The sequence below is a fragment of the Odocoileus virginianus genome, chromosome 10 (assembly GCF_023699985.2).
Source record: "Odocoileus virginianus isolate 20LAN1187 ecotype Illinois chromosome 10, Ovbor_1.2, whole genome shotgun sequence".
Taxonomy (NCBI): Eukaryota; Metazoa; Chordata; class Mammalia; order Artiodactyla; family Cervidae; genus Odocoileus; species Odocoileus virginianus.
In genome coordinates this window covers 22,884,277-22,911,880 of record NC_069683.1, presented here as the reverse complement: position 1 = coordinate 22,911,880, position 27,604 = coordinate 22,884,277, and the positions used below count along the sequence as shown (strand labels likewise).

General features: G+C 45.2%; 2 protein-coding genes across 6 annotated transcripts in view; one reads left to right on the top strand and one right to left on the bottom strand.

Moving 5' to 3' along the window:
* Positions 1-11,164, bottom strand: part of PAMR1 (peptidase domain containing associated with muscle regeneration 1) — a 167,998-nt gene extending 156,834 nt beyond the window's left edge. For 2 of the 5 annotated variants that reach the window (XM_070473183.1, XM_070473185.1), the window contains exons 1-2: positions 11,076-11,164; positions 9,310-9,413 (exon numbers count right to left, since the gene is read on the bottom strand). The gene's annotated coding sequence lies outside the window, so the exon portion shown is untranslated. The remainder of the gene's footprint in view (positions 1-9,309; positions 9,414-11,075) is intronic. The other 3 variants (XM_070473184.1, XM_070473182.1, XM_070473186.1) reach the window with 3 other exon arrangements.
* On the top strand, positions 10,533-13,356 carry FJX1 (four-jointed box kinase 1). The gene has a single exon (XM_020904964.2). The coding sequence runs from the start codon at positions 10,822-10,824 to the stop codon at positions 12,133-12,135; it is 1,314 nt and encodes a 437-aa protein (XP_020760623.2). The 5' UTR covers positions 10,533-10,821; the 3' UTR covers positions 12,136-13,356.
* The last annotated feature ends 14,248 nt before the right edge of the window (positions 13,357-27,604 follow it).

Below are 27,604 nucleotides of genomic sequence, written 5' to 3'. Positions count from 1 at the left end.
CCTCAGTCGTGTCCGACTCTTTGCAACTTTATGGACAGTAGCCCACCAGTCTCCTCTGTCCATGGGGATTCTCCAGGCAAGAATACTGGAGTGGGTTGCCATGCCCTCCTCCAGGGGATCTTCCCAACCGAGAGATCGAACCAAGGTCTCACACATTGTAGGTGGATTCTTTACCAGCTGAGCTACAAGGGAAGCCCCAACCCACTCCCTAGCAGGTTATTGTAAAAATCCAACAAGAATAGCACAGGAAAGAACTCAGCAAAACTGCAAGAAGCTCTAGAAATGTATCACCATCATTATTCCTCAGCCCTCCTCCTGCCATTCCTCAGGCCCACGTTGTCCCCAAAAGGCTGTCGTTCTTTAAACTCAAACGGCCTCTGTTTTTTTTTTTTTTTCTTCCTGTTTTCTTCTGGTGAAATGAAAAGGAACCAGAGATATTCAGGAGCCAGTCTCAGTGCCTGGTGCATAACAAACACGCCCAGCCCCATGGAGGCAATTTCCTGCTTCTGCATGGCAGTCTCAGAGTCGGTTCACAGTAGGGGTGAAATCAGAGGAGAAATTATAGCAGGTGACGGCCATCCCTGCACTGCTGACCTTAACTCAGGCTAATCTTGTCCTGAGATGGAGAGAGTGCTGTCCTCGGGACCACTGGGTCAGCCAGCCAGTCCAGCCCACTTCTTTTCCAATTCCTCTTATCCACCCCCATATGATATTAACCACGGGGAGCCTTCTGTGCTACAACAGGCCTCTCAGGAGATGGGCTGGGCTCGATCACCTAGCAGAGAGAAAGAGAGATGTAAATACCTGTTTCCAGCATGCCTGGTGTAAGACAACATGCCAGGACCAAGGAAGAGATGAGTCCCTTGTAGGAGGCCCCTTGCTAACTGGCCAGGGTGTTTCCCAGCTCCAGGAGGTCACATGACACATAGCAGTTAAGCTAACTTCTGTTTTGGGGCCGACGAGATTTGAAATTCTTCTTCTGTTACATAGCAAAAGTCTCCCGGGCCAATTAGAAGTCTTACTTCTCATGATACTCTGGTTTTCCCACCAATGAAATGAAGGAATAATACCTCCAAGAGGTGGAGAGGGGGAAGGTCATATGGACCAAGTGCATGAAAAGCTCTCACACACCACACCACATGTAGAAAGGACCCCCAGAATCTTTCAGGGGTGTCCCCCAGAGTTCCGTTCCCAACCTGATCACAAGGCAAACCTGTACCTGAGGGGGACGAAGCTGAGATCCTACTGAGGCCTGAAGGGGAGCAGGCCATGAGAGAAGAGGGAAATTTTACCTGTTTCTCCACAAAGGGGAGAAGGAAAGCGAAAGGAGAGCTGGATGAAAGAAGGCTTTGCATAATGAGGTGACCCCAGCCCCACCCCAGAAGCCCCCACAGATCTTCAGCAAGGTTACTAAACTCATCTCTTGGCCCAAGTGGATTTGGGGGTGGGGTCTGTGGATAAGGCAGTGAACCTCACATCCACGCTACTGTGTGCTGGAGCCAAAGCAGCAAGCATAGAAGCAGGAGGCGGACACAGAGGGACAGGCTCGAGGGACAGGCACTCTCAGAAAGGGAGGGAATGTTTCTGGACCCTCCCAGGCCATGGAATAGGAATTTGGGTCAAGATTAACTGGATCTCAAAAGAACAGGGAAGGTTCAACTAGCAACGGGGTTAAACCACTGTCATCTTCATCAACATCACCGTCATCATATATTGTTGACTGTCTTCCATCGAAGGCCAATGGAAAATGGAACCCCAGCGGCCAGGAAGCTCGAACATTCTTAACAAGGGCTGCATGACTGCAGAACTTCTACCTGTTTGCTCACCCACCTTCCTGTTGAAACGCCACTTCTCCATTCACCATCCCCTACCAGGGAGTATCCCTAAGTTACCCCTTGTTTCTGCATATTCCTCCAGCCCCTCTTCGGTCCAACAGCGATGACTCTGGCCAGGCCTGGAAGTCCCTCGGTCTCCCACTTAGGCTGCTCGCTATTCCAACGACACCCGCCGCACTGCAGTGAGCCCCCAGTTATAAATTACTTACCTACTGGCCATCATTTTAATGTAAATGGATTTTAAAAAGCAGCAAGGGAATATATTTTCATTTGGAGTTAAAGCATCATTTTTTACTTGAATTTGAGCTTGGTCTAGAAGAGATGGCAGAAGAATGGCTCTGAGGCTAATATAGCTAATGATTATGATGGAGATCCCAGGAGCTGCCGATATTTCACTCGCAGCCTCCTCTGGTCCAGCTTCGCTGCCTGCAGTACTTTTTTTCGCAGTCACTTCCATTAACACCCACCACCTATGATGGAACCATTATGATAATATCTCTGCTCTCAGCAGCCTCGATTGGTCTTGACACATTATCACCCTAAGAGCTCAGCCACGTGGCACTCAGTCCTATTTATAATAACCCTTGGCAGAAGCCACCAAAATAAAACCTGGTACTTACGGGCCACCTTTCATCTAAGGAAATCAGAAAGCTTTACAAGCTTAATTAAGCTTCAGTATCTATCTGACTGATGAGATGCATGGGGCCTGGGGAAGCTGAAGAAACACAGCCTTGCTAATTGCACAGCAGATAAGGCTCTGGGCTGCAACAAACAAAGAAATCAAAAAAGCCAGCGAGAGTCACCTTCTTCAGTGGCAAATGTTTGTTGAGTGAATTTCCCCAGGGTGGGTTGAAAAATGATAGGTGAGTGATAAAGGGGCCGCAAAGAATCTTCCATCTGGAGCTTCTCAGTCTAGGGAAGGGACCTGAGATTTGTTTCTTTCATGAAAAGAGGATTAAGCTAATCCAACACACTCAAGTGCTTTTAAGGATGAGGACACAGAGCTCCTGAAATGCGGAATGAACTCAAGCATGGCTCCCTCTGCTCATCCCCAACATTCTTCCTCCCCAAATCCTGACCTGCAAATCCCCAGTTACCCTTCAAGACCTAGATTCACATCTGTCTCCTTGGTGAGGCCTTCCTCCTAATTCTCTAGTAGAATTAGTTGCTCCCGCCTCTGGGCTCTTGTGTGGTTCTTATTAATATTTCCATAATAGCCAGAGCAATTGATTATAGTTATTGAGCACTTAGCAAGTCTTAATGTGCATTTCATCCACACAATAACATAATGAGGCAGGTGAGGTTTTCACCTCCGTTTATCAGATGAGCTAATAGGTTAAGTGACTTTCCCAAGACAACACAGCTAGTAAGTGCAAGACTCAGCCTGGCTGCAAGCACATGCGCCACAAGACAACAGCACACTGCTTTCCCAGCAGCACAGGTGTGGTGGAAGAGTTCTGTTTATACGTCTGCCTTCATTCTGGTTTGCAAACTCCCGTGTGAAAGGTGCATCATTTAGGAATCTTTTGGCCGCGAAGATCAAAACCCCCAACACAGAGTGGGTTAAACCTCCAGGGCACTGCAGAGGCAGGCTGGCTCCAGAGTGGATTAACCCAGGAGCTGGTGACATCACCAAGGGTGTGAGGACATCACCAGGGATCTCCTTCCCTCTTTCTGCTCTGCTCCCCTCAGCGTGTCCCCCGAGCGCCCCTTGCAGTTAAATGATGACAGCCACAATTCCAGGCCTCAAAGCTAGACCTGAGCCAGGGAGGAAAATGCCACATCTTTTTTGTGTCTTTTTGTCCTGGCACAGACATCTTTTCCAGAAACCTCACTGCGGACTTCCCTTCTGGGGTCACTAGCCAGAATGGCTGCCATTTGTCTACGCCTAAATCCAACACTGGCAGGGGGTGGAAGGGACTTGACTGATTTAGCCCAATCAGGATTTAGCCTCCCCTCCAGCACCAGGCACAGGGAAGACGATGGAGACCTGCCAAGAAATGGGAAGGGAAGGGGGAAGGGTGAAGAAAAGACAACCAAAAAAAAAGACAAGACAACCAGTGTTTCCTGATGCAGGTGTTAAAGACAAGAGAAAATCCGATGCCATCACTTTTTGCTCAGTTCTTGGCCTTTAGCACATGAACAATAAATGTCAGTTGAACTAAGTTATAGTAGAGAAAGAAATTCATGTCCCCAAATGCCCAGTCCAAAATTTTTACCATCATACCCTATAACTAGGGTATGATGATATATGACTGAGATATGCATCAGCAACTGCTTTGAAATTTACTAAATTAATTCACCAAGGCTCCAACTCTAGATTCTAATCTCTAACACCAGTGGCTATAGGAATCTTTTCCAAAAGCAGGTCAAAAAGACAGCTACATGAGATAAAGAGAATCCTATAACCTAACCATTAGTCTCAACATAAATTAAAGGTTCGTGTCAACCTTGACTTTCTTTCCAGAAACAGTGTGTTCTTAAATCTGGGACTCAGACTTGCCTGGTAGTCCAGTGGTTAAGACTCAGCACTTCCATTGCAAAGATCATGGGTTTGATCTCTGGTCAGAGAACTAAGATCCCACATGCTCCATGATACAGCCAAAATAACAAAAACTAGGACTCACTTATGTAGACAGGTTGATTGTAAAGACTATGTTTCCAGACCTCCTTCTAGCTATCCAACAGGATTTACCTAGACTCAGGTGTGTATAACACCTGTCCCTAACAGCCAGATATGTACAGATGAGATCAGTTAAGCATTTCTTGGGAGCTCCAGATCATGGTCAAATAGATACCAAGAAAAAGAAAATGATCTCCAAGCAAAAAAATAATGTACCCTAGGGGGAGACAAAGTAGAGAAGCAACTACAAATAATGAAACTGTGGCCCAGAGAGACTTGAAAGCTACCTGAAGTCACACAGCTAGTAACAGCTAAAACAGGAGTCATACCCAGTTTCAAGAAATATTGTACTTATCTCTGACATGGTCTTTCCCTCTCTTCTGTTTTGAAGAAGCATCCAGAAGGGTGCATGTTGGCATCTTTCCCCCAGAAAGACTTGCTACTCAGAAGACCCAGAATAGGTCAGGATTGAATGAGGCAAAGTAGTGAGAGAAAGCCAGCTGTTCAAGCCTGGTTGGAGGCTCTGGGAAATCAACAAGAGTTACACTGGGAACTTTGGATCAAATGGACCGACTCTGTAGGGAAGGAAGAGAGTAAATTTTTCAGGGAAGATGCTCATCTGGGGCTTAAAGAGGATGCATTATGTCTCTCAAGGCTCAAGTGAGACTTGGTGCAGGACAGCAACAGGAAAAGAAGGAGAAAAGTAGAGAAACAGAAAGAAAAGGGAATAATAAAAACTAGGGGTTTGGGATTAACAGATACACACTACTATATACAAAACAGGTCAACAACAAGCACCTATTGTATAGCACAGGGAACTATATCCAATATCTTGTAATAACCTATAATGGAAAGAAATCTGAAAAAGAATAAATATATACACATATATGTATAACTGAATCACTTTGTTGTACATTTGAAAGCAACACATTGCAAATTAACCATGTGTTGTGTGTGTGCTCAGTCGCTTCAGTCGTGTTCCACTCTTTGCAACCCTATGGACACCAGGGAGCCCGCCAGGCTCCTCTGTCCATGGGATTCTCCAGGCAAGAATACTGGAGTGGGCTGCCAAGCCCTCCTCCAGGGGATCTTCCCGACCTAGGGGTGGAAACTGCATCTCCTATGTATCCTGCATTGCAGGCAGATTCTTCACCTGCTGAGCCATCAAGGAAAAACTATATATGTGTGTGCATATATACATATATGTATACACATGTATATTGGACTTTGTCTTCTAAGAGCTTTACATACAGGTGTTAATTTAATCAGGATAAACTGTAAGGTTATCACTATTAATCAATTCCTATTACTCATCTCTGTAGAAGTTAATGGCAACCCACTCCAGAATTCTTGCCTGCAGAATTCCATGGACAGAGGAGCATGGGGGGTTGCAGTCCATGGGGTCGCAAAGTCGGACATGACTGAGCGACTAATATACACATACATAATACTCATCAGATAGTATACTGTTGTTGTAACTAGTAATACCAATAACACTGGTATTGCTGTGTTTTAAAGATGAGGACACAGAGGCACAGTAAGGTCAAGTAACTTACTCAAAATCACACAGTTGATAAGTTTCAAATCTGAACAGTTTGGTTTGAGGATTCATGCTTTTCAGCATTTTACTTAAGAGCCACCCCTGAGAACATTTCAGAGCAAAATCTGAGTTGCGTTTCAGTTCAGTTCAGTCACTCAGTCATGTCTGACTCTTTTCGAGCCCATGGACTGCAGCACATCAGGCCTCCCTGTCCATCACCAACTCCTGGAATTTACTCAAACTCATGTCCATTGAGTCGGTGATGCCATCCAACCATCTCATCCTCTGTCTTCCCCTTCTCCTTCCACCTTCAATCTTTCCCAGCATCAGGGTCTTTTCCAGTGAGTCAGTTCTTCATATCAGGTGTCAAAGTATTGGAGTTTCAACTTCAGCACAAGTCCTTCCAATGAATATTCAGGACTGATCTCCTTTAGGATGGACTGGTTGGATCTCCTTGCAGTCCAGGGGACTCTCAAGAGTCTTCCCCAACACCACAGTTCAAAAGCATCCATTATTCTGCACTCACCTTTCTATATAGTCCAACTCTCACATCCATACATTACTACTGGAAAAACCATAGCTTTGACTAGATGGACCTTTGTTGGCAAAGTAATGTCTCTGCTTTTTAATATGCTGTTTAGGTTGGTCATAACTTTTCTTCCAAGGAACAAACATAGTTTAATTTCATGGCTGTAGTCACCATGTGCAGTGATTTTGGAGCCCCCCAAAAATGAAGTCTATCACTGTTTCCCCATCTATTTGCCATGAAGTGATGGGACCAGACGCTATGATCTTCGTTTTCTGAATGTTGAGTTTTAAGTCAACTTCTTCACTCTCCTCTTTCACTTTCATCAAGAGGCTCTTCAGTTCTTCTTTGCTTTCTGCCATAAGGGTGGTATCATCTGCATATCTGAGGTTATTGATATTTCTCCCGGAAATCTTGATTCCAGCTTGTGCTTCATCCAGTCCAGCATTTCTCATGATGTACTCTGCATGTAAGTTAAATAAGCAGGGTGACAATATACAGCCTTGAGGTACTCCTTTCCCGATTTGGAACCAGTCTGTTGTTCCATGTCCAGTTCTAACTGTTGCTTCTTGACCTGCATACAGGTGAGTTTACTTGAAAATTTTTTTATATCTGCCATTTTCTTAGTAGTTTATAATTTCCCAAGAGTTTGGCCTCATCATTATTTGCTATGTGACTTCAGGTCGGTCACTGGCTAAGCTTTGGTTTCCCCATCTGTACAGTGGGAACAAGACCAATTGTCGCGATGGTGAAAGGAGAACACATGTGCAGAGCTCAGACCTGTGCCTAGCTCATAATAAGTGCTCAGTAAGCATTTGCTGTTAGTGTTATTAGTAACATCTCACATGAACTTCACAACAACCGTATGAAGTAGGTGGGGTTTATCATCCTCATTTCTCAGATGTGGAAACTGGTACTCATAGGAAATAACTAGCCAGTAAGAGGAAATGCGGGACTTAGAAAACCTCCCAACCCCCAGCCTGCTGCCCTGCACCCACCCCTCAACTCCACCTCTTCTCTCTTCTCCAGCAGGCACTCTTTTATCCAAATCATTCTTCTAACAGCACCGTGGACAAGAGTGAAGGAGTTGGAAGCCGAGGCTCGGGGAGAAGCTCTGAGGATTGCTAGGAAAGTTCTCCAAGTGAAAACAGGTTCTTGTGTAGGGACAGATGAACAGCACCTGCCATCATCCCTAAGAAACTGCCAGAAGGGCCAGCCTGCGGTCACACATTGTGGTGGACAGGGCCTTGTGCTGTCCCAGGCAGCCCCAGGGGACAGCAGTGGGGGGGTATCCTCACGCCAGGAAGTAAAGGAGAATGGGAGCGTCTTCCTCTTACAAGTAAACAGAGAAGTGTTTCTAAACACTGCCTAAAACAATCATTTACATAATGGGGTTAAACTGCCTTCTACTTTGGGTTTGTTTTTTGTTTCTCTTTTATTCCTACAGTTTTCTGTAATTCTGCATTTCAATGCATTTGTTCAAGTTTCTATTAGTGCTTCCTGGGAAGGCGGTGCATTCAGTCTGATGTCTATGAGCAACTGGCTGTGATAGGGTCAGTCCACCTTCTGAGGTGCAAGGTCTTAGCTGACTGCTTCAAGTCTTCAGTTTCTTTATCAATACCAGTAATGTGATCGGAAGATTCTGGGACTGGGTTGAAGTCAGCCCTCCTCGTCTGAAAATCATGTGCCTCCTCTTCTTTTCCGTCAAGTGGATCCTTCACCAATTTTTTTTTCCCTTTTATGAGTGAAAGCTCTTATGGTGTATCTTTTAATGGTAAGCAGTTTTTTTAATGACTTGTTACATGCTACTTGCAGAACCTTATCTCATTAACATTCCAATGATTTATTCAGCGAGTTGTTACTGAACACCCACTAAGTGCCAAGCATTGTTGCCAGGCAGCCAAAAAACAGTTAAGACAGACTCCTCATAAAGTTTACAATGAACTGTCCTTTATAGTTATAGTTTCTGTTAACAGCTAAAAAGACAGTGACACTAACTACTTTGGATTTCCCCACAGCCCCCAGGAATGGCATGGGCCATGGTAGCCAAGTAATATTCTCAGATTTAAGCCATTAACTGACCTGTTGAAAATGTATGCTTCTTTCTAGTTAGATGATATTCTACTTATGCCCACAAGGTGGAGATCTTGCTTATAGTTTATAACCAAGCTGAAAGCAAGGCATTCCAAAAGAAAAAAAAAATTCTCAGAAGTTACACCAAAAGACAAAAAATTAAACTCAACTTACTGAGCACCTTTTTAGTGCAATATACTATGCTACCTGGTAAGACAAATAGAAAGTTGTTAAGATATAGTCCTCTGCCTTCTAGAGAAAGATGAGGGTAAGGAGCTTGCACAGAACAGGAAGATGGTACCTTCTAATGAAGTAAGATAGTATAGCAATAGTAATCTCATAATCAGATAAGATCTATATAAAAGTATGATATAGCTACCGTGGGGTGCCGAAGAGAGTTAACCAAAACCCCGCATTTCAGTCAATATGGAAACACTTGAAGGTATACTGCGGCAGCTCTGGAAGTCTCTAGATGTGGTCTTCAGAGTTCTACTTAGTCACAGACCTTAGGGCGCCTGCCCTATAACTCTAGAATGTTCATTTTTTGGCAAATACAGTATAATCAGTACCAGGTGATGCACTGATGCAGTTGAAAACCCCCATGTGCATCTGATGCAGGGTATAAAGGCAAGAGAAACATGTGAAAGGGAACAGATTTCAAACAGTTGCTTTCAGAGGTGGAATCCACCCCCACCCCTCATCTGTGTCTTACCTGAGAATCTTGGTTTGGATCTGGGACAGAGTCTCATGCACAGGCTAAGAGGGAGAGCCAGTTCTTATCCAAGAACTTTCCTGGTGGACTGAACTCAAAAGTGTCTGGAAGACAATGTAATTTGCCGATTTTGTTTTTCATTTTATTATTATTTTTTGCTCCTTCACCCTCTTCCTCAAACAGTTTTTCCCTTAAAACCATTAAACCAGTAAGTCAAATGCAGTATGGTGGTTGTTTTTTCATTTGTTGAATTGAAAACCACACGTGGGGCATAAAGTGACTAGCTAAATGACAGTGAGCCTTTAAAAATAAGAATGCTGGCCACTTGACTAAAAATAGTGAACTTTCCAGATAGAGGGAAAATCAAGCGGCATGCTACTTGGAGAGCCCCGCTTGAATTTTAGTTTCTCCACTTGCTACCTCTGTGGTCTTGAGCAAGCCCGATCCCTTCTGCGTCCCCCACGAGCAAAATCGTGTCATTCTTAAGAGAAACGGTCTCTAAGGCCCCGTCCCCTGGACTAGGTCGAATCTTGGGTTGTAAGGCTGTCATGACAACCTAAACATCTCCCTAGACTGTGAGCTCCGTGAGCAGGGGACCGCATCTGTGGATTTTACTGCTCTGTGTCCAGAACCGAGGACAGACGCTTTGTTGAATGAAACCTGCCTAGGTGTTCTGGCACAGTGAGGTCGAATTCCCAGAGAGTCCCTCTGGAAAGGACGAGCGATCAATTTCAAAGCGCACAGGACCAGGGTAGTGAGCGCGCTCGGGAAAGGTGGTGTCGGTTCAAAGTTGTTTGCTACAGATGGTTCTTCTAACCCGGCTGGAGTCACACCCTCTGGGGCTCGCAGAGCTCCCCGGGGATTTACATAAGGCAGGGTGAATCACACCTTTGGAAACAGACTAGGCAAGAAGACCCGCCCCCATCCACGCCGGGCGGCGCCCGGAGCCTGATTGGGGGTTAGTCTGAACTTTGCAAGAGGGACTCCGCGCCCACTGCAACCCCCGTGAGAGCCAGCGGCACTTCGTTCCCACCCCGCGCGACTCCAGCTCCATGCCGCCTGCTCCCACGCCCCCGCGCGGGCGCCTGCAGCCAGGCTTCCAGCTCCCGGCCCCTAAGTCCCCGACTGAGTGTGGGGCCGCCGCTCCCGCTAGGAAGGAGCCATCGCCGCTTTAAGGGGAAGAGGAGGGGAAGGGGGCGGAGGAGTGGGGGGCGGGGAGCGGCGGCGGAGGAGGGGGAGGGGGATTCCCCCCGCCCTCGCTCCCACGTGGTCCGGGCGCTTGTGAATCGCGCCCGCCGGAGGGTCTCACAGCGAAATACAAAAGCAGCTGGGAAGCGGCAGCCAGGCGAGTTCTCAGTGCCGGGCGGAGCGCTGGGCAGAGCCCCGCAGCCGCGATGGAGCTGAGGCGCCCGGAGCCCCGGAGCCAACGAGCTGCCGGGCCCGCCTCGCCACCGGGACCCGGGCGCCGGGGCTCGGCTTGAAGCGGCGGCGGCACCGGCGCGGCCGCGGAGCATGGGCAGGAGGATGCGGGGCGCCGCCGCCACCGCCGGGCTCTGGCTGCTGGTGCTGGGCTCGCTGTTGGCGCTGTGGGGCAGGCTCCTGCCGCCGAGGACGGAGCTACCCACCTCCGGGCCGCCCGAAGACCGACTACCGCGGCACCTGGCCCGGAGCGGCGGCCGGGAGCCCGCGCCTCGCTTTCCTCTGCCCCCGCCCCTAGCGCGGGACGCCCGCGGCGGCTCCCTGAAAACTTTCCGGGCGCTGCTCACCTTGGCGGCAGGCGCGGACGGCCCGCCCGGGCAGCCCCCGGGTGAGCGCAGGCGGCACGTGCCAACCGGGCGGCCCGGGCCGGAGGAACGCGCCGCGGTGCACGGGGGCGTCTTCTGGAGCCGCGGCCTGGAGGAGCAGGTGCCCCGGGGCTTCTCGGAGGCCCAGGCAGCGGCGTGGCTGGAGGCGGCGCGCCGCGCCCGGGTGGTGGCCCTGGAGCGCGGGGGCTGCGGGCGCAGCTCCAACCGGCTGGCCCGCTTCGCCGACGGCACCCGCGCCTGCGTGCGCTACGGCATCAACCCGGAGCAGATCCAGGGCGAGGCCCTGTCCTACTACCTGGCGCGCTTGCTGGGCCTCCAGCGCCACGTGCCGCCGCTGGCACTGGCCCGGGTGGAGGCTCGGGGCGCGCAGTGGGCTCAGGTGCAGGAGGAGCTTCGTGCCGCGCACTGGACCGAGGGCAGCGTGGTAAGCCTGACTCGCTGGCTGCCTAACCTCACCGACGTAGTGGTGCCCGCGCCCTGGCGCTCCGAGGACGGCCGTCTGCGGCCCCTGCGCGCCGCCGAGGGCGAGCTGGCCAACCGGAGCCGGGCGGAGCTGGTGGACCTGGTGCAATGGACCGACTTGATCCTCTTTGACTACCTGACGGCCAACTTCGACCGGCTAGTCAGCAACCTCTTCAGCCTGCAGTGGGACCCGCGGGTCATGCACCGCGCCACCAGCAACCTGCACCGCGGCCCCGGCGGGGCGCTGGTCTTTCTGGACAACGAGGCGGGCTTGGTGCACGGCTACCGGGTGGCGGGCATGTGGGACAAGTATAACGAGCCGCTGGTGCAGTCTGTGTGCGTGTTCCGAGAGCGGACGGCGCGGCGCGTCCTGGAGCTACACCGCGGCCAGGACGCGGCCGCCCGGCTACTGCACCTCTACCAGCACCACGAGCCTCGCTTCCCGGAGCTGGCCGCGCTCGCCGACCCCCACGCTCAGCTGCTGCAGCGCCGCCTCGACTTCCTTGCCAAGCACATTTTGCACTGTAAGGCTAAGTACGGCCGCCGACCCGGGACTTAGCATTCCCCGGAGGAAGAGAGAGTGTGAGACCCCTGGCTGGGGGATGGATGATGGGAGGAAGGGCCGTCGCCTCTGCCACCTCCTGGGGACCAGCCGGCCAACGCCCAGCCGGAGACCAGAGCGCGAAGGCGACCAAAAACTTCCGCTTCACCCACCTGCCCCTTTCTCGCAGTCCCAAGCTGTTTCCTTTCAAAGTTCTGGGAGGATGAGCTCACCCAGCCTATAAAAGGATTCTTCCCTGTGCCAGCACGGAGTTTGCATCCAAAGAAACTGGCTGCTGCCGGAGTTTGGCCCCGGGTGGCCGTCTCGGTAGGAGATGCAGCCCCTTCCTTGGCAACCCCTCCACCCGCCCCTTCCCTTCCCGAAAAAGGCAAACTTCTATTGGAGCCGTTGAGCTAATTCTGCAGTTTCCTACCGATCGCCGCGCTGGTGGCCCCGGAGCAGGGCTCTGACATTGGCTGGTGGAGCCCCTTCCTGTGTTCCCTTTGTTCCGGCTCCGTGATGGTGAGGTCACTGTTAAGAGCTGGGGAACCGCTCCGATAGGACAAAGGGAGCAGGACCTGCAGAATGGGGGGAGTCCTGCAGACCCTGGCAGTTTGTCTGACTTGTTCCTTACAGCTTGTCGCCTTGGCCTGAAGGCTACATATGCAGGACTGCCTGTGTGCACCGAGTCAAAGAATGAATTTCTAATCCCTCCCCCATCCCAACCAGCCAAAATTTTGACGATGAGGATGTTCACCAGAAGGAAAAAAAAATCCGTTTTATGCACTTTACTTTGTTTTTATTTTAATTTTTTATTAAGAAAAACTTTTTTTTTATTTGACAGAATTTGCCTTCTGTGTATATATGTGCATAAAATGTGGTGTAAATATACTAAACAAACTTATATTTCAATAAAAGGGAGTTTAAAATTTAGAATTTAATTCCTGTGGTTTTAACTATGGGAGGTATCTGACGTCCTACCTGGTTTTTGAATAAGCTTTAGGGTTTCTCCCTTGTGGATGTGCTTTTATAACAAAGGACACGTGTATGTATATCCCAGTTGTGACCACAGAACTTAAGAGAGCTGAACAAAGGCAAGAGCAGATTCCCTGTCCTGCTCACTCAAATGAATCCTAGTGCTGGAAATAACAGAGTTCAGCAGAGAATGTGGGGGATGGTGGAGAAAGACGTGGAAGGAAAGTTCTATTTCCTGGCAAATAAAACTTTGATATAAAAGGATTTCACTGTAATAAAGTCCTATATTAATCATTTGGCAAGTATGATAGAACCAGATGTGCAGACTAAAATATGACAAATTTTTGACCCCCCCTCCCTTAAGCTTAACTACGGTGGTCATGTGTTGCACCTGATTTTTAAGATTGTAATTACCGTGCATCTCAATGTGTACCAATAATAAGTTGAGCACATGTTGCAAACAGGTAGAGAAAGTCATAAATTAATTCTTCTCTTTAATCTCCCAGCATAAATTCCATTGCATCCAGGAGATCATACTCTCCAACATCTGGACTCATCCAGCTCTCTTAAGAGATTGTACTGGTCAGTACCCCCCACCAGCCCTCCTCCCAGTCCCCATCCACCCCCCCCCCACCCCCCCACCCCCGCCTCCCCGGTACTAACTGCACGGTCCCCTCAGAGCAGCCATTGTCAGACCAGGAAAGTGTGTAGTACTTTGTATATGGCATGTGGACCCTCAACTTCTTGGAGATTTCAAACTTAGAAGACATCTTTGTATTTTCTAAAGCTTCGTTTTGACCCATAGGGGAGAGGAGAGAGAGGCAGTTTATTAATGTATTTTTTTAATGGCCCATTGGTGTTTTTTCTTGGCATTTTATTTGACATGTGGGTCCAAATGATCTTGCCTGTTATCTTCTATTTATTTAATGACTTCTAACTCAAAGAAACTTTTGGCTACTTTAATAGATTTTTATTTGACTTGCATTTGTAAACCTGGGGTTTTATAGACTCATGATGGTATTAAATCTCTGGGTTTCCCATCTCACTGTGCATTACAACCCAGCATGTAATTTAACCATTTAATGCCATCCTTATGTTTCAGTGCCTCTGCTAAGACAACTCAAAAAAAAGAGTGCATAAACTTTGTGGTGTAAGCCAAATATTTTCATAATACAGCCGCAGATGGTAGTGATAATGGGAAATCTTTTTCAAGACATCGTTAATGTGAAACGTCTGATAGTTACATCTTTAAAAAAGAAACATTTTCCATTTCTGATGATTAGTAACTGTGTGAGATTTGCTGCCCAGATCAATAGAGGCTGCTCCAAGAAAAGCATAAATATTCAGCAATCTACATGTTTACCTGACGTGTTCGTGGAGAAAAACCATGGGCAGAGCGAAGTTAGAAGTTTCACGGATGCACAGAAAATACACCCTGAGTCCCATTTAACTTCAGCACTGGTTCACTCTGGGCCAGCAGCATTCTCCACATTCCTTCTGAACTTCAGTTCCTAGCCCAGACTTGACCATGGTTAACCCAGAGCAAGAAACTAAGCATAATTTAAATGGTTCTTCTCAGATTCTTTAGTGAACCATTTCTGCCTGTTCGAGAAACAAGTTTAATTACATGGTGGAGTTGTTAAGGGAACCAAAACTTAATTACAGAGAAGAGGTTTTAACTGTTACTGTTGCTTGTGGATAATCGGTAGGCTGTGACATGAAAAGATCAATTAACATTTTGCCATGGTCAGTGAATGCTGCTAGGACCAAATCATTTTTCAGATGAAGGAAAAAAAAAAACTTTCAGGCTGTAGCATGATGTAAAAGAGTAATGAGTTCTGCAGGCAGACTATATTCTGAATTCTGTCCCTTACCTATTTACTTTCAGCAAGTCATTTAATTTAGTTCTCTCATCTATAAAATGGAGATTCAATCAGAGTACTGTGGGATTTAAATGTTAACATAGAAAACATAAGGATACATGCTGCTGCTACTGCTGCTAAGTCGCTTCAGTCGTGTCCAACTCTGTGCGACCCCATAGACGGCAGCCCACTAGGCTCCTCTGTCCCTGGGGTTCTCCAGGCAAGAGTACTGGAGTGGGTTGCCATTGCCTTTTCCGAAGGATACATAGAGGTACTTAAAACAAAAAAACTTACTTCCTATTGCTCTTTAAAAAAACAAAAACTCCTGCCTTTCTTACACTTCAGTAAATTTCTACTAATTTTCATTATCAAATTTAGAAGTTTCTAGTTCAGGTCATTTTTTTATATTAATTATAAACTAATTTTTAAATGATTGAGAACCCTCTTCTAGCATACGATCCTGAAAAAAGCACTGGATCCTATGTTCAGGGGCACAGATTTGATTTCTATATGAGCTTGAGTGGGTGGTTTCAGGACCCAAGCAGACCCCTGCACCAAAGGCAGCTGCACTGCAAATATATGAGGGTGATATTTTCAAGAGTAGATGGCTCATTGAAAATCCATCACCACTTCTGGAAAGCATCAAAAAGTGATGAATCTTTGCAAGAAGAACAATCCTCCTCCCAATTCCTTCTGCCAAGAGAAAGTAGGCAATTGACCTTTACTCTCTGGATTTGACTGTTGATTAATGCACTTTGTCAATGACATAGTTCTAAACTCTATTAAGAGTGCTTGCCCTCCTGTCTTCGGATCCTGAAGAAAAACAAATTATTTTAACACCTCTCAACACTTCTCCAACCTTCTGCCTAGGACTGCAGCTAGGAGAGTCCTCAAGGCCTAGAGGTTGATTATTTGAATTAAATGAGTAAATATTTGTAATATTCTCAGGACAGTGCCTGGCACAGCGTAAATGTAATATAAATGTTTGCTTATTCATGGGGTAGATCGTTTTCTTCTCTAAGTCAAAACCAGAGGCATTTTGAGTCCCAGACAGGATCCTCTTTCATAATCCTACTGTATCTCTGCAGTAACAGAACACTTTCTACACACTTCTATTTTGGCTCAGGAAGACCAGCCAGAGTGCAAGAGTCTGGCAGGAGTTACCTAAAGCCCACAGTTGTCAGCTGGTTGCCTCCTTTCTGAGAATGCCCTTGTATGAGTTGTCGCATGCAACCCCCTCTTTTTCACAGGGAGGCTGTGCTTCTATTTCTCAAATGGCTCATGAGCCCCAGGGAGCAGGAAGCTGTGGAACTGTGCACCTTCTGAGCTACCCAATTGCCATGGATCATCCAAGCCTGGGCACAGATTATTTATCCCTCCACACACCTGCCCTATCCTACAAAACCTCTGATCCTGGGTAGTGCAAGGTTGGCAGGAGTATGAAAGGAGAGGGGAGTCCAGCTTATCCGAAAGCACAGAATTGCTCCAGGAAGGAATAGAATGTCAGCTGCCAAGGTGGCATGGAAACCACAGGGCAAAAATTGACACCCACCTCCAAGCATGCTTTGATCATTAAAGTCAAATGGAAAGGATAGTGTAAACCCAGAGAGGAGAACTATTTATGAGTCATGGACTTGGGGGAAGTCATTTCCCCTCTCTGACTCCAGGTATCTTACCTGGAACAAGGGTTGTTAGATTAGATCGGCAACTTCACAGTGTTTTTCACCAGAACCTAATGGCAACCCACTCTAGTATTCTTGCCTGGAAAATCCTATGGACAGAGGAGCCTGGCGAGCTACAGTCCAGGGGTTGCAAAGAGTCAGACACGACTGAGCGACTAACAACATAACACGCCCTTGTATGAGTTGTCGCATGCAACCTCCTCTTTTTCACAGGGAGGCTGTGCTTCTCAAATGGCTCATCAGCCCCAGGGAGCAGGAAGCTGTGGAACTGTGCACCTTCTGAGCTACACAAGTGCCATGGATCATGCAAAGTAAGACACACTTTATGTTGTAACCCAGGATGCACGCACATGCACACACACACAAACCCACCATTGAAACAAAACTTTCACAAAACAGTCTGTACAACACACTTTTAGATTCAATTCAATTTTATTCTATTCCTCCTCTTCCTCTACTCCCAGTGCTAGTCCTGACCCTCTAAACTGATTTAGTAACTCATCAGTGCAGCATAATCTACCCTAGGCAAACCCTGGATTAGGTGGCTGGTAAACTCCTTTCCAGCTTCTGTGGTGGCCTAGACAGTAAAGAGTCTTCCTGCAATGCAGGAGACCTGGACTCAATCCCTGGGTCAGGAAGATCCCCTGGAGAAGGGAACGGCAGCTCACTCCAGTCTTCTTGCCTGGAGAATCCCTTGGACAGAGGAGCCTGGCAGGCTACAGTCCATGGGGTCACAAAGAGACACGACTGAGTGACTAACACTTTTCACTTTTAAGCTCCTTTCCACCTCCAAGTTTCTAGGGAAGTTCCATTTATAACCAGTTCACCACCTACTATAATTTTCCCCAGAGGGAATCCAGGCAGATTTCAATTTTGTATGTTTTCTAAAACCAAAAGACTGAAGTATATTGCAAAACGTAACTGGAAGAACTGCTCAAAATCTCACCTAGGGTCTTTACATAAACACCTTTAAAATCCCCTAAATGTGGATAGAATATAGCTTTCAGTTTGTTGCTACTATGTCTGCAAATGTTGTGAGGCTTTGGAAGGGAAAAAATTTCTTTGCATCTCTGCCTCAACATGGCCCAAGGACGACTCAGGAGGACGGTTTCTTTTCTGTGTATTCATAAAGATCAGATGTAAGAGTCATAATTTTTTAATGTGACTGTTTTACCAATTTCTCTTTCTGTGTCCTGCTGTGGGGGAAACTGCATTAATAAACTATGTCTCAATGCTGCCTAGCTGGAATTTTTTTCTCTGCAGGACTCCTCCAAATATAGCTAAAGGAATGCTCATTTTATTTATCTTTTCAACTTTCTTTCCATTCTGGCTATGTCTTCTTGATATTTTTGAATTTTTTCTCTTAATGGCACCTTAATTTGGGGGGAGAGTAGAGAACTAATTGTTCATTGAATAACAGCGACAACAAAAAAGTTTTTTTTTTTCTCCCTTCTTTGATGCCATATGGTATCCTTTATGGCTTTAACAGTTACTTTACACTCTATCCCAGAAAAAATTAAATAGCTTATGAAACTGGCCTTTTTCCAGTATCAGCTCACAGATTTTACTTTGCTGAGAAATTGTGGGTTAATAATAGAGAAGTGTCACTTTTAATCTGATGGCCCTACATCATGCATTTGTCTCTGCCTGTTTACACCTTCCCCTTAATAATTTTTTTCAATGCTTGTTAAAGTCTTTGTTTCCATCCTATAGCTGGCCTAGAAAAGCAGGAAGAGTGGGGGATGACTGTGGCCATGATCCTCTTTATCTTTTTCTTTTTAGTTTTGATAAATTACACACATCATAAAGTTTGCCATTTTAATCATTTTTAAGTGTGTACAGTCAGTGATATACTATCAACATGGTACAACTATACCATTATCTATTTCCAAAACTTTTTTATTGGCCCAAACAAAAACTCTGTCATCATTAAGCCATATATCCCCATTCCTTCTTTCTACCAGCCTCTGGTAACTTCTAATCTACTTTCTATGTTTGCAGACTTGGTTATTCTTGGTATTTCATGTAACTGGAATCCTACATATTTGTTCTTTTTGTCTGGCTTCTTTCACTTACCCAGCCATGATCCTGTAGGCAACATGACAGAATGTAAGCAGTATCATCTGGGAACTGCACTGGGGTCTGATTTCCATAATTCAATAGACCTGGGTTTTCATACCAATTGATGAACTCATTTTCCTCATCTGGAAAAACAATGGGAAGGCTAGATGTTCTCTAGCATCCCTTTCAATTCTAGAAAATGCTGTGTTTTTATGTACAAATGAATTTGACCCCTAACTTCCAGTTTCTTTTCTCTACCTGAGACTCCTTAAAAGTCTCAGGTCATGTGCTAAGTTCTGTGGTATCAGTGATGAGCAAAATAGGTAAGGTACCTACCTCTAAGGAGCTTAGAGTTTAGTGAGGAGGATGGAAAATAATCCAGCAGAAACAATGTGATCAATGGTTTTGCTCAGATGTATCCAACTCTTTGCGACATCATGGACTGCAGCCTGTCCTTCACCATCTCCCCAGAGCTTGCTCAAACTCATGTCCATTGAATCAGTGATGCCATTCAACCATCTCATCCCCTGTTGTCCGCTTCTCCTCCTGCCCTCAATCTTTCCAGGGGAATGTGCTGTGGGACCAGGTAAACTAGTCTGGGGTAGGGGAGCCAAAGAAGTTTTACAAGTTGACCTTGTGTTTGTCTTTGATTTTAAGGACGTCTCAAAGAAAAGCAGGCTACAAAAAGGATTGTCATTGTATTTCTGAAGATGTCTTGCTGACCAGACTGCAGGGAGGCTTGATCTTTATAGTTTGTCTTGGAGGGTTGAGGGAGTCCCATGATGGTGGTTTAAGCTTTTGTTACAGCAGAGATGCCATCTTTTATCTGCAGTATGATATACACTTAAATATTAGTCATCCTGAGATTGGATTCATGGGAAGATAGAAATTCATATTATATACTGTAAAAATTCATATCATAGAGAAATTACTAATACTTGTGTCGGTAGTATTAATAACTCCTTTTTTGCTGAACAAGTGCTAACAAGTAAGACTTTCTGTTATGCATTTTGCTAGGTTGTTATGGAATTAGCAATGACAACCATGGATTAAATATTTACAGGTGTGGAAGCAAAAACTCAAAAAAGTAAATTACCCACATGACTTGAAGGGGTGGAACTGTGGCTTGAAGTTAGATCTGTCAAGTTTCAAAGAGCAGGGTAAACTTTTTCCTTTGTCTTCCTTTTTTTCCTCCTCTTTTTAAAATGCTAGTCATTTCTAACTGGTTTCTTTAAGATCTTCTCTTTGTTCTTGATGTCCTGTAATTTCATTATGATATATTTGGATGTAGATCTTTTATTCCTGATAGGAGCATGGTGTGTTTTTTAAGTCTAATGAGCCCTTTTTTTCAATTTTGAAAAATTTGCAGTCATTATCTCTCAATATTTATCTCTGAAATATTTTATCTTTTTTTTTATTTTTTCTGTTCCTTCTTCCTAGAAATATTACTGGGCATGTGGAGGACCATTTTCCATGTCCCAAGTTCTCTTACATATGTTTTATCTCTTAATCTTTCTATGCTGCCCTCTAAGTAATTCCCTCAGATCCTTCTTCCAGTTCACTAGTTCTCTCTCCAATAGTGTCTAAGCAACTATTTTATTCATCCCTGGAGTTTTGTTGTATTTGTCTTGACTTTATTTTTATTCCCCAAAGTTCTATTTGGTTCTTAAAAAAAAAAAACCCAAACTTTCTTTTTTAGAGGAATTTTAAGTTTGTGGCAAAACTGAGGAGACGGTGCAGAGATTTCCCATATACCCCCTGCCCTACATATACATAGCCTCCTCCATCATCAACATTTCCAAGTGAGAATTTCCAACCAGAGTGATTCATTTGTTATAATTGATAAACTTACATTAACACATCATCATCACATAAAATCCATATTTACATTAAGTTTCACTCTTGGTGTTACACATTCTATAGACTTGGACAAATGTATAATGAAATATATCCACTATTGTGGTATCATACAGAGTAGTACCAGTATCATCATTAGCATCATTTAAGGCAGTATCCTAAAACTTCTCTGTACTTTTACTCTTCATTCCTTCTTCCTCCTAACCCCTGGCAACTACTGACCATTTTATTGTCTCTATATCATACAGTTGGAATCATATAGTATGTAGTCTTTTCATTTTGACATCCAGTTAACTTTAAATTTTAGATAAACAATGATTAATATTGTAGTTTTAGTATGTTGCATACACTATTTGAGGTATGCTTATATTAAAATTATTTGTGGGGCTCCCATGGTAGTCCAATGGTAAAGAATTGGCAGGAAATCTGCCTGCCAATGCAGGGGACATGGGTTCAATCCCTGGTCCTGGAAGACCGCACATGTCACAGGGCAACTATGCCCATGAGCCACAACTCCTGAAGCCCACCTGCCTGGAGTCCATGCTCTGCAACAAGAGAACCCAGTGCAATGAGAAGCCTGGGCGCCACAGCGAAGAATAGCCCCCCTCCCCACAACCAGGGAAAGCCCGTGCACAACAGTTAAGACCCAGCACAGATATAAACAAAAATAAAATCTTTTCTTTGTTTTTCTCAAATTCAAACTTACTTAGATTTCTTGTTTTCTTTTATTTTCCTAAATCTGCAATCTGAGTCCCAGAAGCCTTGAATTTCGTAATTCTGGATTTGAAGTTTATGTCTGTGTGTGCATGCTAAGACGCTTCAGTCGTGTCTGACTCTGCGACAGTAGGGAATATAGTCCGCCAGGCTCCTCTGTTCATGGGATTATCCAGACAAGAGTACTGGAGTGGTTTACCCTGCCCTCCTCCAGGGGTTCTTCCGAACCTGGGGATCAAACACCCATCTCATATGTCTCTTGTATTGGCAGGCAGGTTCTTTACCCCTAGTGCCACCTGGGAAGCCCACGAAGGTTATGTTCATCCAGGCTTCTATCTGTGACACTCCCATTTTGTTCAGGTTGAAGATGTGTCCTCCCCAAGACGTTTTGTCAGGCACTGTGTCAGGCACTCCAAGGCAAAACTGGCTCACTTTTAAATTAATTATTCTGCCTGAAAGTCAAAGTCCTAAAAGATAGTGTAAATTTAAGTACTAAACATATATGACTACAGAAGAGTCTTCCCAGAGAGTTTTATTTTCCCCAACCAGAGTTCAGGCTAAAACAAGCAGTCCTGTCTCACACCTCCCTTTGCTGGAAGAATATACTTACCCTTTGAGGGACTTAGCTTTGTGGAGGCCTTGGAAAGATCCAAATCCACCCCTGTCATCCCCAAGACAGGGCACATTAAACCCAGATCATCTGATTACAAAGGTCTCACACACACACACACACACACACACACACACACACACACACTCCTACACATCTGAGCAGCCCCAATTTCAGTTCACACCTATCACTCTGATTTTGATTCTCTCTTTGTTTTGGAACCCGCTGGGAATTTTCCTTACATTTTTATGAGTTCAGCTATGTATTTAAAAAGATGTTTGTTATATTTTATAAAACATTTATAGGTGTTTTACCAAGGGAAGGTTTTCAGGTCATATATTTTGCCTTATTGCTGGAGACAAAGTCCACCTGAGCTCTTTCTAAGCCCTGCTATCATATCCCGCTTGCAATAAGCTGGCCCTTACTTGAGGATTAGATGCCCTATTTGGTTATTCAGAGAGATTTCCCCACAGTGGAGACATTTACTTTAATAGGATTTGACCTGAAATAATCCATGAAACAAGTGACCCAGGAGTCAGTAGCAAATTCTGTTCTGTTTGCCACTAGCAAGTTTGAGACGTGAGGCAGGAAAATGATTAAAAGGGGAGAAGAAAGGAAAAGATGGGGAGTAAAAGGAAAGGTGAGTGAGCAGGGGTTGTTGAAAAGCATCGCATGTGGTAGAGTGTCAAAGGGGCAGCTCTTGCCGCTGGAACATCTAGACCTCAGACTAACCTTCCATCTGCATCAGAGCCAGCAAAAGTGATGCCACAAGGCAGGCAATAGAGCTCGTACCTCCACAGGTTACACTTAGGGTTAAAGAAAGGTCAAGGATCTTCAGAGAAAATTACTTTCCATCTGCAGTCAGCTTCCTGCCTCCACCACAGCTCTCAAATATGCAAAATTCAGCCATACCACTTGGTCTCAGACCCCTTGACACTGAAGATTAGACTCTACCAACCTTGTGAAGAAAACAAAGCCTTTGCCATCACACGTGACTCTCAACCCTGCATTTCTAGGCTCAGCGCATTTGGCTCCACCACTTAGTAAGCACATTTCTAGTCCATCTATTAGCAACACCACAAATGCTAATGAAGGGACTCCCTGGTAGTCCAGTGGTTAAGGCTCTACGCTCCCAGTGCCAGGGGGCATGGGTTCTGGTCGGGGAACCTACTGCAGGCCACAGGGCACAGTCCAAAAAAAAATGCTGATGAAGGAAGAAGTTAAGCATCTTTGACTTCTTAAGGCATCAAGCTAGTAAAATAAAAAGTTTTAAAAAAGTTGCTGTGCAGCTCATTTCTCCTCCATCTCTTTACAGTTGAGCCCTACCCAGAGTCTCCTTACAAAAACAACAGTCATGACCCAACTCCACATGAAATGTGTATCTTTTCTAATGCTGTGATCCTGGGTACATGACTCATACCATACAAGTTATTGTCACGCCTCTAGATATAGCAACTCAGAAGTTGGTGCTTCATGTGAAATCCCTGTTGGGTTATTTTCAAGCGATAACTCATGGCCCAGATATGTGTAGTTATATCAGTACAGTTATGTTGGTTGTTAGACTATTGAAATACTTCTAGCAAGGTTGATGAATGCTTATTACTGCCCGGAGTTCCCAGAGTGCCCCTCCCACTTTCCCAAGAACCCCAGGCCTGCTCTGAGTAATCCCCACGCTACACTATGAACCAGTCACTAATAGGTTAAGCAGGAGGTCAGAACCCAGAACAGCAGGAGGTCTCTTGGACCTCTTAGTGTTCCAGCACTAAGACCAACAGTAAGTTCTGATCACTCCTTGCATGATATGAATATCATCCCCTGCGTATAGGGTATAACAGTACAAACTGTTGAAACAGTGCAGTTGTCATCCTAAGCCGTATCCTTCGTTCCCCTGCATTCTTCAAAGCTTTCATCTATTTGGCAAACAGACAATGGGCATCTACTTAGTCACAGATATTTCCTGGCTGCTTGCTTTGGGTCAGGCAGTATTAGATGGTGGGGACAGGTCAGTAACTAGAGAGACATGGTTTCTGATCTTCTGGAGTGTAGAGACTGGTGGAGGAGACAGACATTTAGCAAATCATTACTGTAATAAATGGGCTGACAGGGAAGTACGTGACCCTATGAGAGTGTTAATAAGGGGACAACCTCACATTGGAGGTTGAGGGATGTAGCACTCACTGAGCAATGAGTGGAAATCAGCCAGTCTTAGAGAGGAAAAGAAGGAGTGGAGAGCATTTCAATCAGGAGAAAGTGCATGTTTGAGGCCCTGAGAAGAGGAGCTTGAAATAGAAGAAGACCATGATTGAAGAGAGTGGCCCCAGAAAGAGAATTGCAGGATTTGAGGCTTCAGAAGTATCTGCTAAGTGCCAGATACCAAGGGCAGGAGATGCATAGCATGACCCTTGTTCCTTAGCCATATTTACTAGTATGGTGGTAAAAGACTGGATTCTAGAGGGAGATGCTCTCATTTCAATCCAGGCCCGCCCTTTTTTTGCTCTATCACCTTGGGCAGAGTTACTGATACTCTTATCTTCAGTTTCCTTATCTGAAAATTGGGATAATAAGGCCTAACTAGTTACTGACAAAATAATAATGGACAAAATAATAGTGGACCCAAACTTGGGTCCACTTGCCTGCATGCAGTAAAGCCAATCTATTGGCACCAGGTCATGGTGAAGGAAAGTACAGCATTTATTGCAGGGCACCAAGCAAGGAGTCCAGGTAGTTAGTGCTTAAAAGGTACTCCCTGAAGACTTTCAGAGAAAGGTTTTTAGAGACAAGCTGAGAGAGGGGGGTAGTGAGGTATGTGGTCAGCTCGTGGACATTCTTCTGCTCGGCTGGTAGTGAGGCAATTGGGAGTCAACATCATCAACCTTCTGGTTCCCACCAGTCTGGGGTCTACATGCCCGTGGGCATCATAGAGTTAATTTCTTCTACCTGGTGGGGGTCTCAGTATCTGTAAAACAGCTCAAAGGATATGGCTCAGAATATTATCTATAGCCTTTGAGCAGGAAATAAGCGTCCTTGATTTTGTTTAATGGCTGCACTTGTTATTTTGTCTTGTTTGAATGGTTTCCTTTCTTTCTGCATTTTCTCACACCTCTGGTTAAATGTACTCTTTGGAACTCAAGGAAAGCCTAGGAGGCTAAAGTTTTCCTACCGATAGGAGGCAGATGAAGGACATGATGGGCTCGCTTCCCAGAAGGCCTCACAGGGTCCTGCTCAGTTACACTTTCATGAGTTAACATATGTAAAGCACTTATAGAAACACCTAGCACGTAGTAAGGAAACAGGAAATATTAGGACTGACCACTAGGGCACAAGAAAGAAGTAAAGCACAGATTAAGGGGCTCCTTTTCTATCCATCTACGCAATTCAAATGTTGTTACATGGTTAAATATTCTGTGTTTAGTAATCCCCTTTAAAGACATCCAGTGTTGTCTGTGTTATTATCACATCAATCGTTACAAGAAGCTTGCTTGTTGACCCCATTCCCATGACCCAGTCTACAAAAGCAGGTTCCATATGTCTTTAGGGGTTCATTTCCATTCTTTCCTGAACCAATCTCTCAGCATATTCCTCAGAAGAAAAGCCACAGAAACTTAGTAATAGAAGATCATCCAAACAGAGTCGAAGAAATGAGGTCATTATCTAGAGTTGTTGTTGTCTTTTTATTTTTTTTTTTAAAAGAAAGAACCAAAGAGGATTAAAAACCACCTGAAATCGATCACCATGAGAAATTCAAACTAGAAAAGGCCCAGCAAGGCCCAGCAGTACTTCTGACAGATTTACAGAAAGCTTTCCTGGGTGCTTAGCTGTTGCCTGCAGAAATGCACAGGGGCCTGGGAGAAAACAAATCATCCCAGGATGCCATCACAAGATTACAGATCCCTGGGGATTCTGTGGGGCTGTCATCAAAGCCATCATCCCATTCGTCACCCTGGGCAGGAACAGGAGAAATTGGAGGTGAAAAGGACCCATTAAATTCTTAAGTCTTTCCCCAGAGAATGCCACATGGAGATCACCCTGTGAATTGCACTCCTGTGAACTCAATAAACTTTGGGATTATCCGAGCTAAAGGCAGGGAGTGCGTCCCTTCAAGTTATTATTTTCTGCAGTCTAGTTGGCCTGGGGTTTTTTTCACTCATCTCTGCTTCCCCCACATCCTGTGAAAGACCTTGCACATGAAGTTCAGTGGGCCTGACCCTCCCCTTTGCAAAAAGGGACTGCAAAACATATCCCACCAGAGGACTAAAAAGACAGAGTGAACATTTGTCAAGGTTGGGGCCACACAGCATGCATTTCTTCAAGAGCATCTGGTTTATTCTGGGAAATTAACCAGTTGTGGATAATTTTGCTGAGTCCTAAAGTTAGATGCCCCCATATAGCCAACAAGTGGATATGTGATCTAAGCTCTGAATTCTCCCTCTTAAAATTTTCTCCTTAAGCAAGAAAAAAATAAAAAGTTTAAAGCCTATTTATTCAAGCTGGTGAGATAGTTGAGGGATTCCTGCTACCAGAAGTTTCTGCAGCTGCCTAAGTCATATCTGTTCCAAGCCAATGACTTCTTCAATCTTCCTTTCAAGCCTGTCAGTGCACCATTTCCTACCATGAAAGTCCTCTTTATCTTAGGTTTAGCAGATCTTGCTTATGTTGCTTACTATTAAAGATCCCAAGAATACTCAAAAAGTAGAAGGAGTAGAAATGATTTTTGGGAAGATTCTCTGATAATAGATATTGCACCTAAAGCATTGTCACAGAGGTAGATGGGTGTGAAGACTGCAGGGTCAGGGGAGGAAAAATATCTGCTTCTTCCCACCAGCTTGATGGGTAGTGACCTTTGACCTGCTCGGTCTCCTTGTTCTCACCTAGCCCAAGAGCTGTGGAAAGGCAGACTTAGTGGCATTGTGGGTTCCCTTGTAACCAGCAGCATGTTGGTAGATGTTTAACATTTGAGTTTGCGTAGAGCGAAGGGAAAGAGGTTGATTTGTAATGTTTGTTAATTTCCATGGTGTAAATATTCCCACTGCCACCAATTTCAAGCTACCCATGTACTGTCATTGAAAACAGAGTTGGGAAGAGATGTATGTGTACCATGAATTCTCCTAAGCCAGTGTGGGCCAGCTCCACCTCTACCCACCTTCTAACTATGGCAGCTGCATAGGAAGGCTTCTGGGTAATAATAATGGCTAATGTTTATTAAACACTTACCTTGTACAGGGTATACCACCCTAGGCATTTCACAGGTATCATCTCCTTTAATCTAATCACGACCTCTAAGGTAGGCAAGTCTCATGTCCACTATACAGCTCAGGAATGGAAATACAAAGAGAATAAGAAATTATTCAAAATCATAAGGCTTAGAAGTTGACGTGCCATGGCTTGATCCTTGATAATTTAGCCAGAGGTGTCCCACTTAAGCCAGACTGTCTGCTGACAGAGGGAATCAGATTATGAAAAGCTTCTCTCTTGTAGGGTATGGGAGGTTGCATCAGACTCAACATTCCAGCAGAAATAGCAGTGACAAACTCAATACAGAGTTCTTTTTTCTCCTTGAGTCCAGATTTTATTTTCTGTATGTACATTCTGATTATTTACCCCCACCTCCCTAGACAGCATATTAAAAAGCAGAGATATCACTTTGCCAACAAAGGTCCATCTAGTCAAAGCTATAGTTTTTCCAGTAGTATGACATGAATGTGAGAGTTAGATGATGAAGGCTGAGC

Coding starts and splice junctions, on each gene's coding strand:
- FJX1 (XM_020904964.2), top strand. CDS start 10,822: ATGGGCAGGAGGATGCGGGGCGCCGCCGCCACCGCCGGGCTCTGGCTG.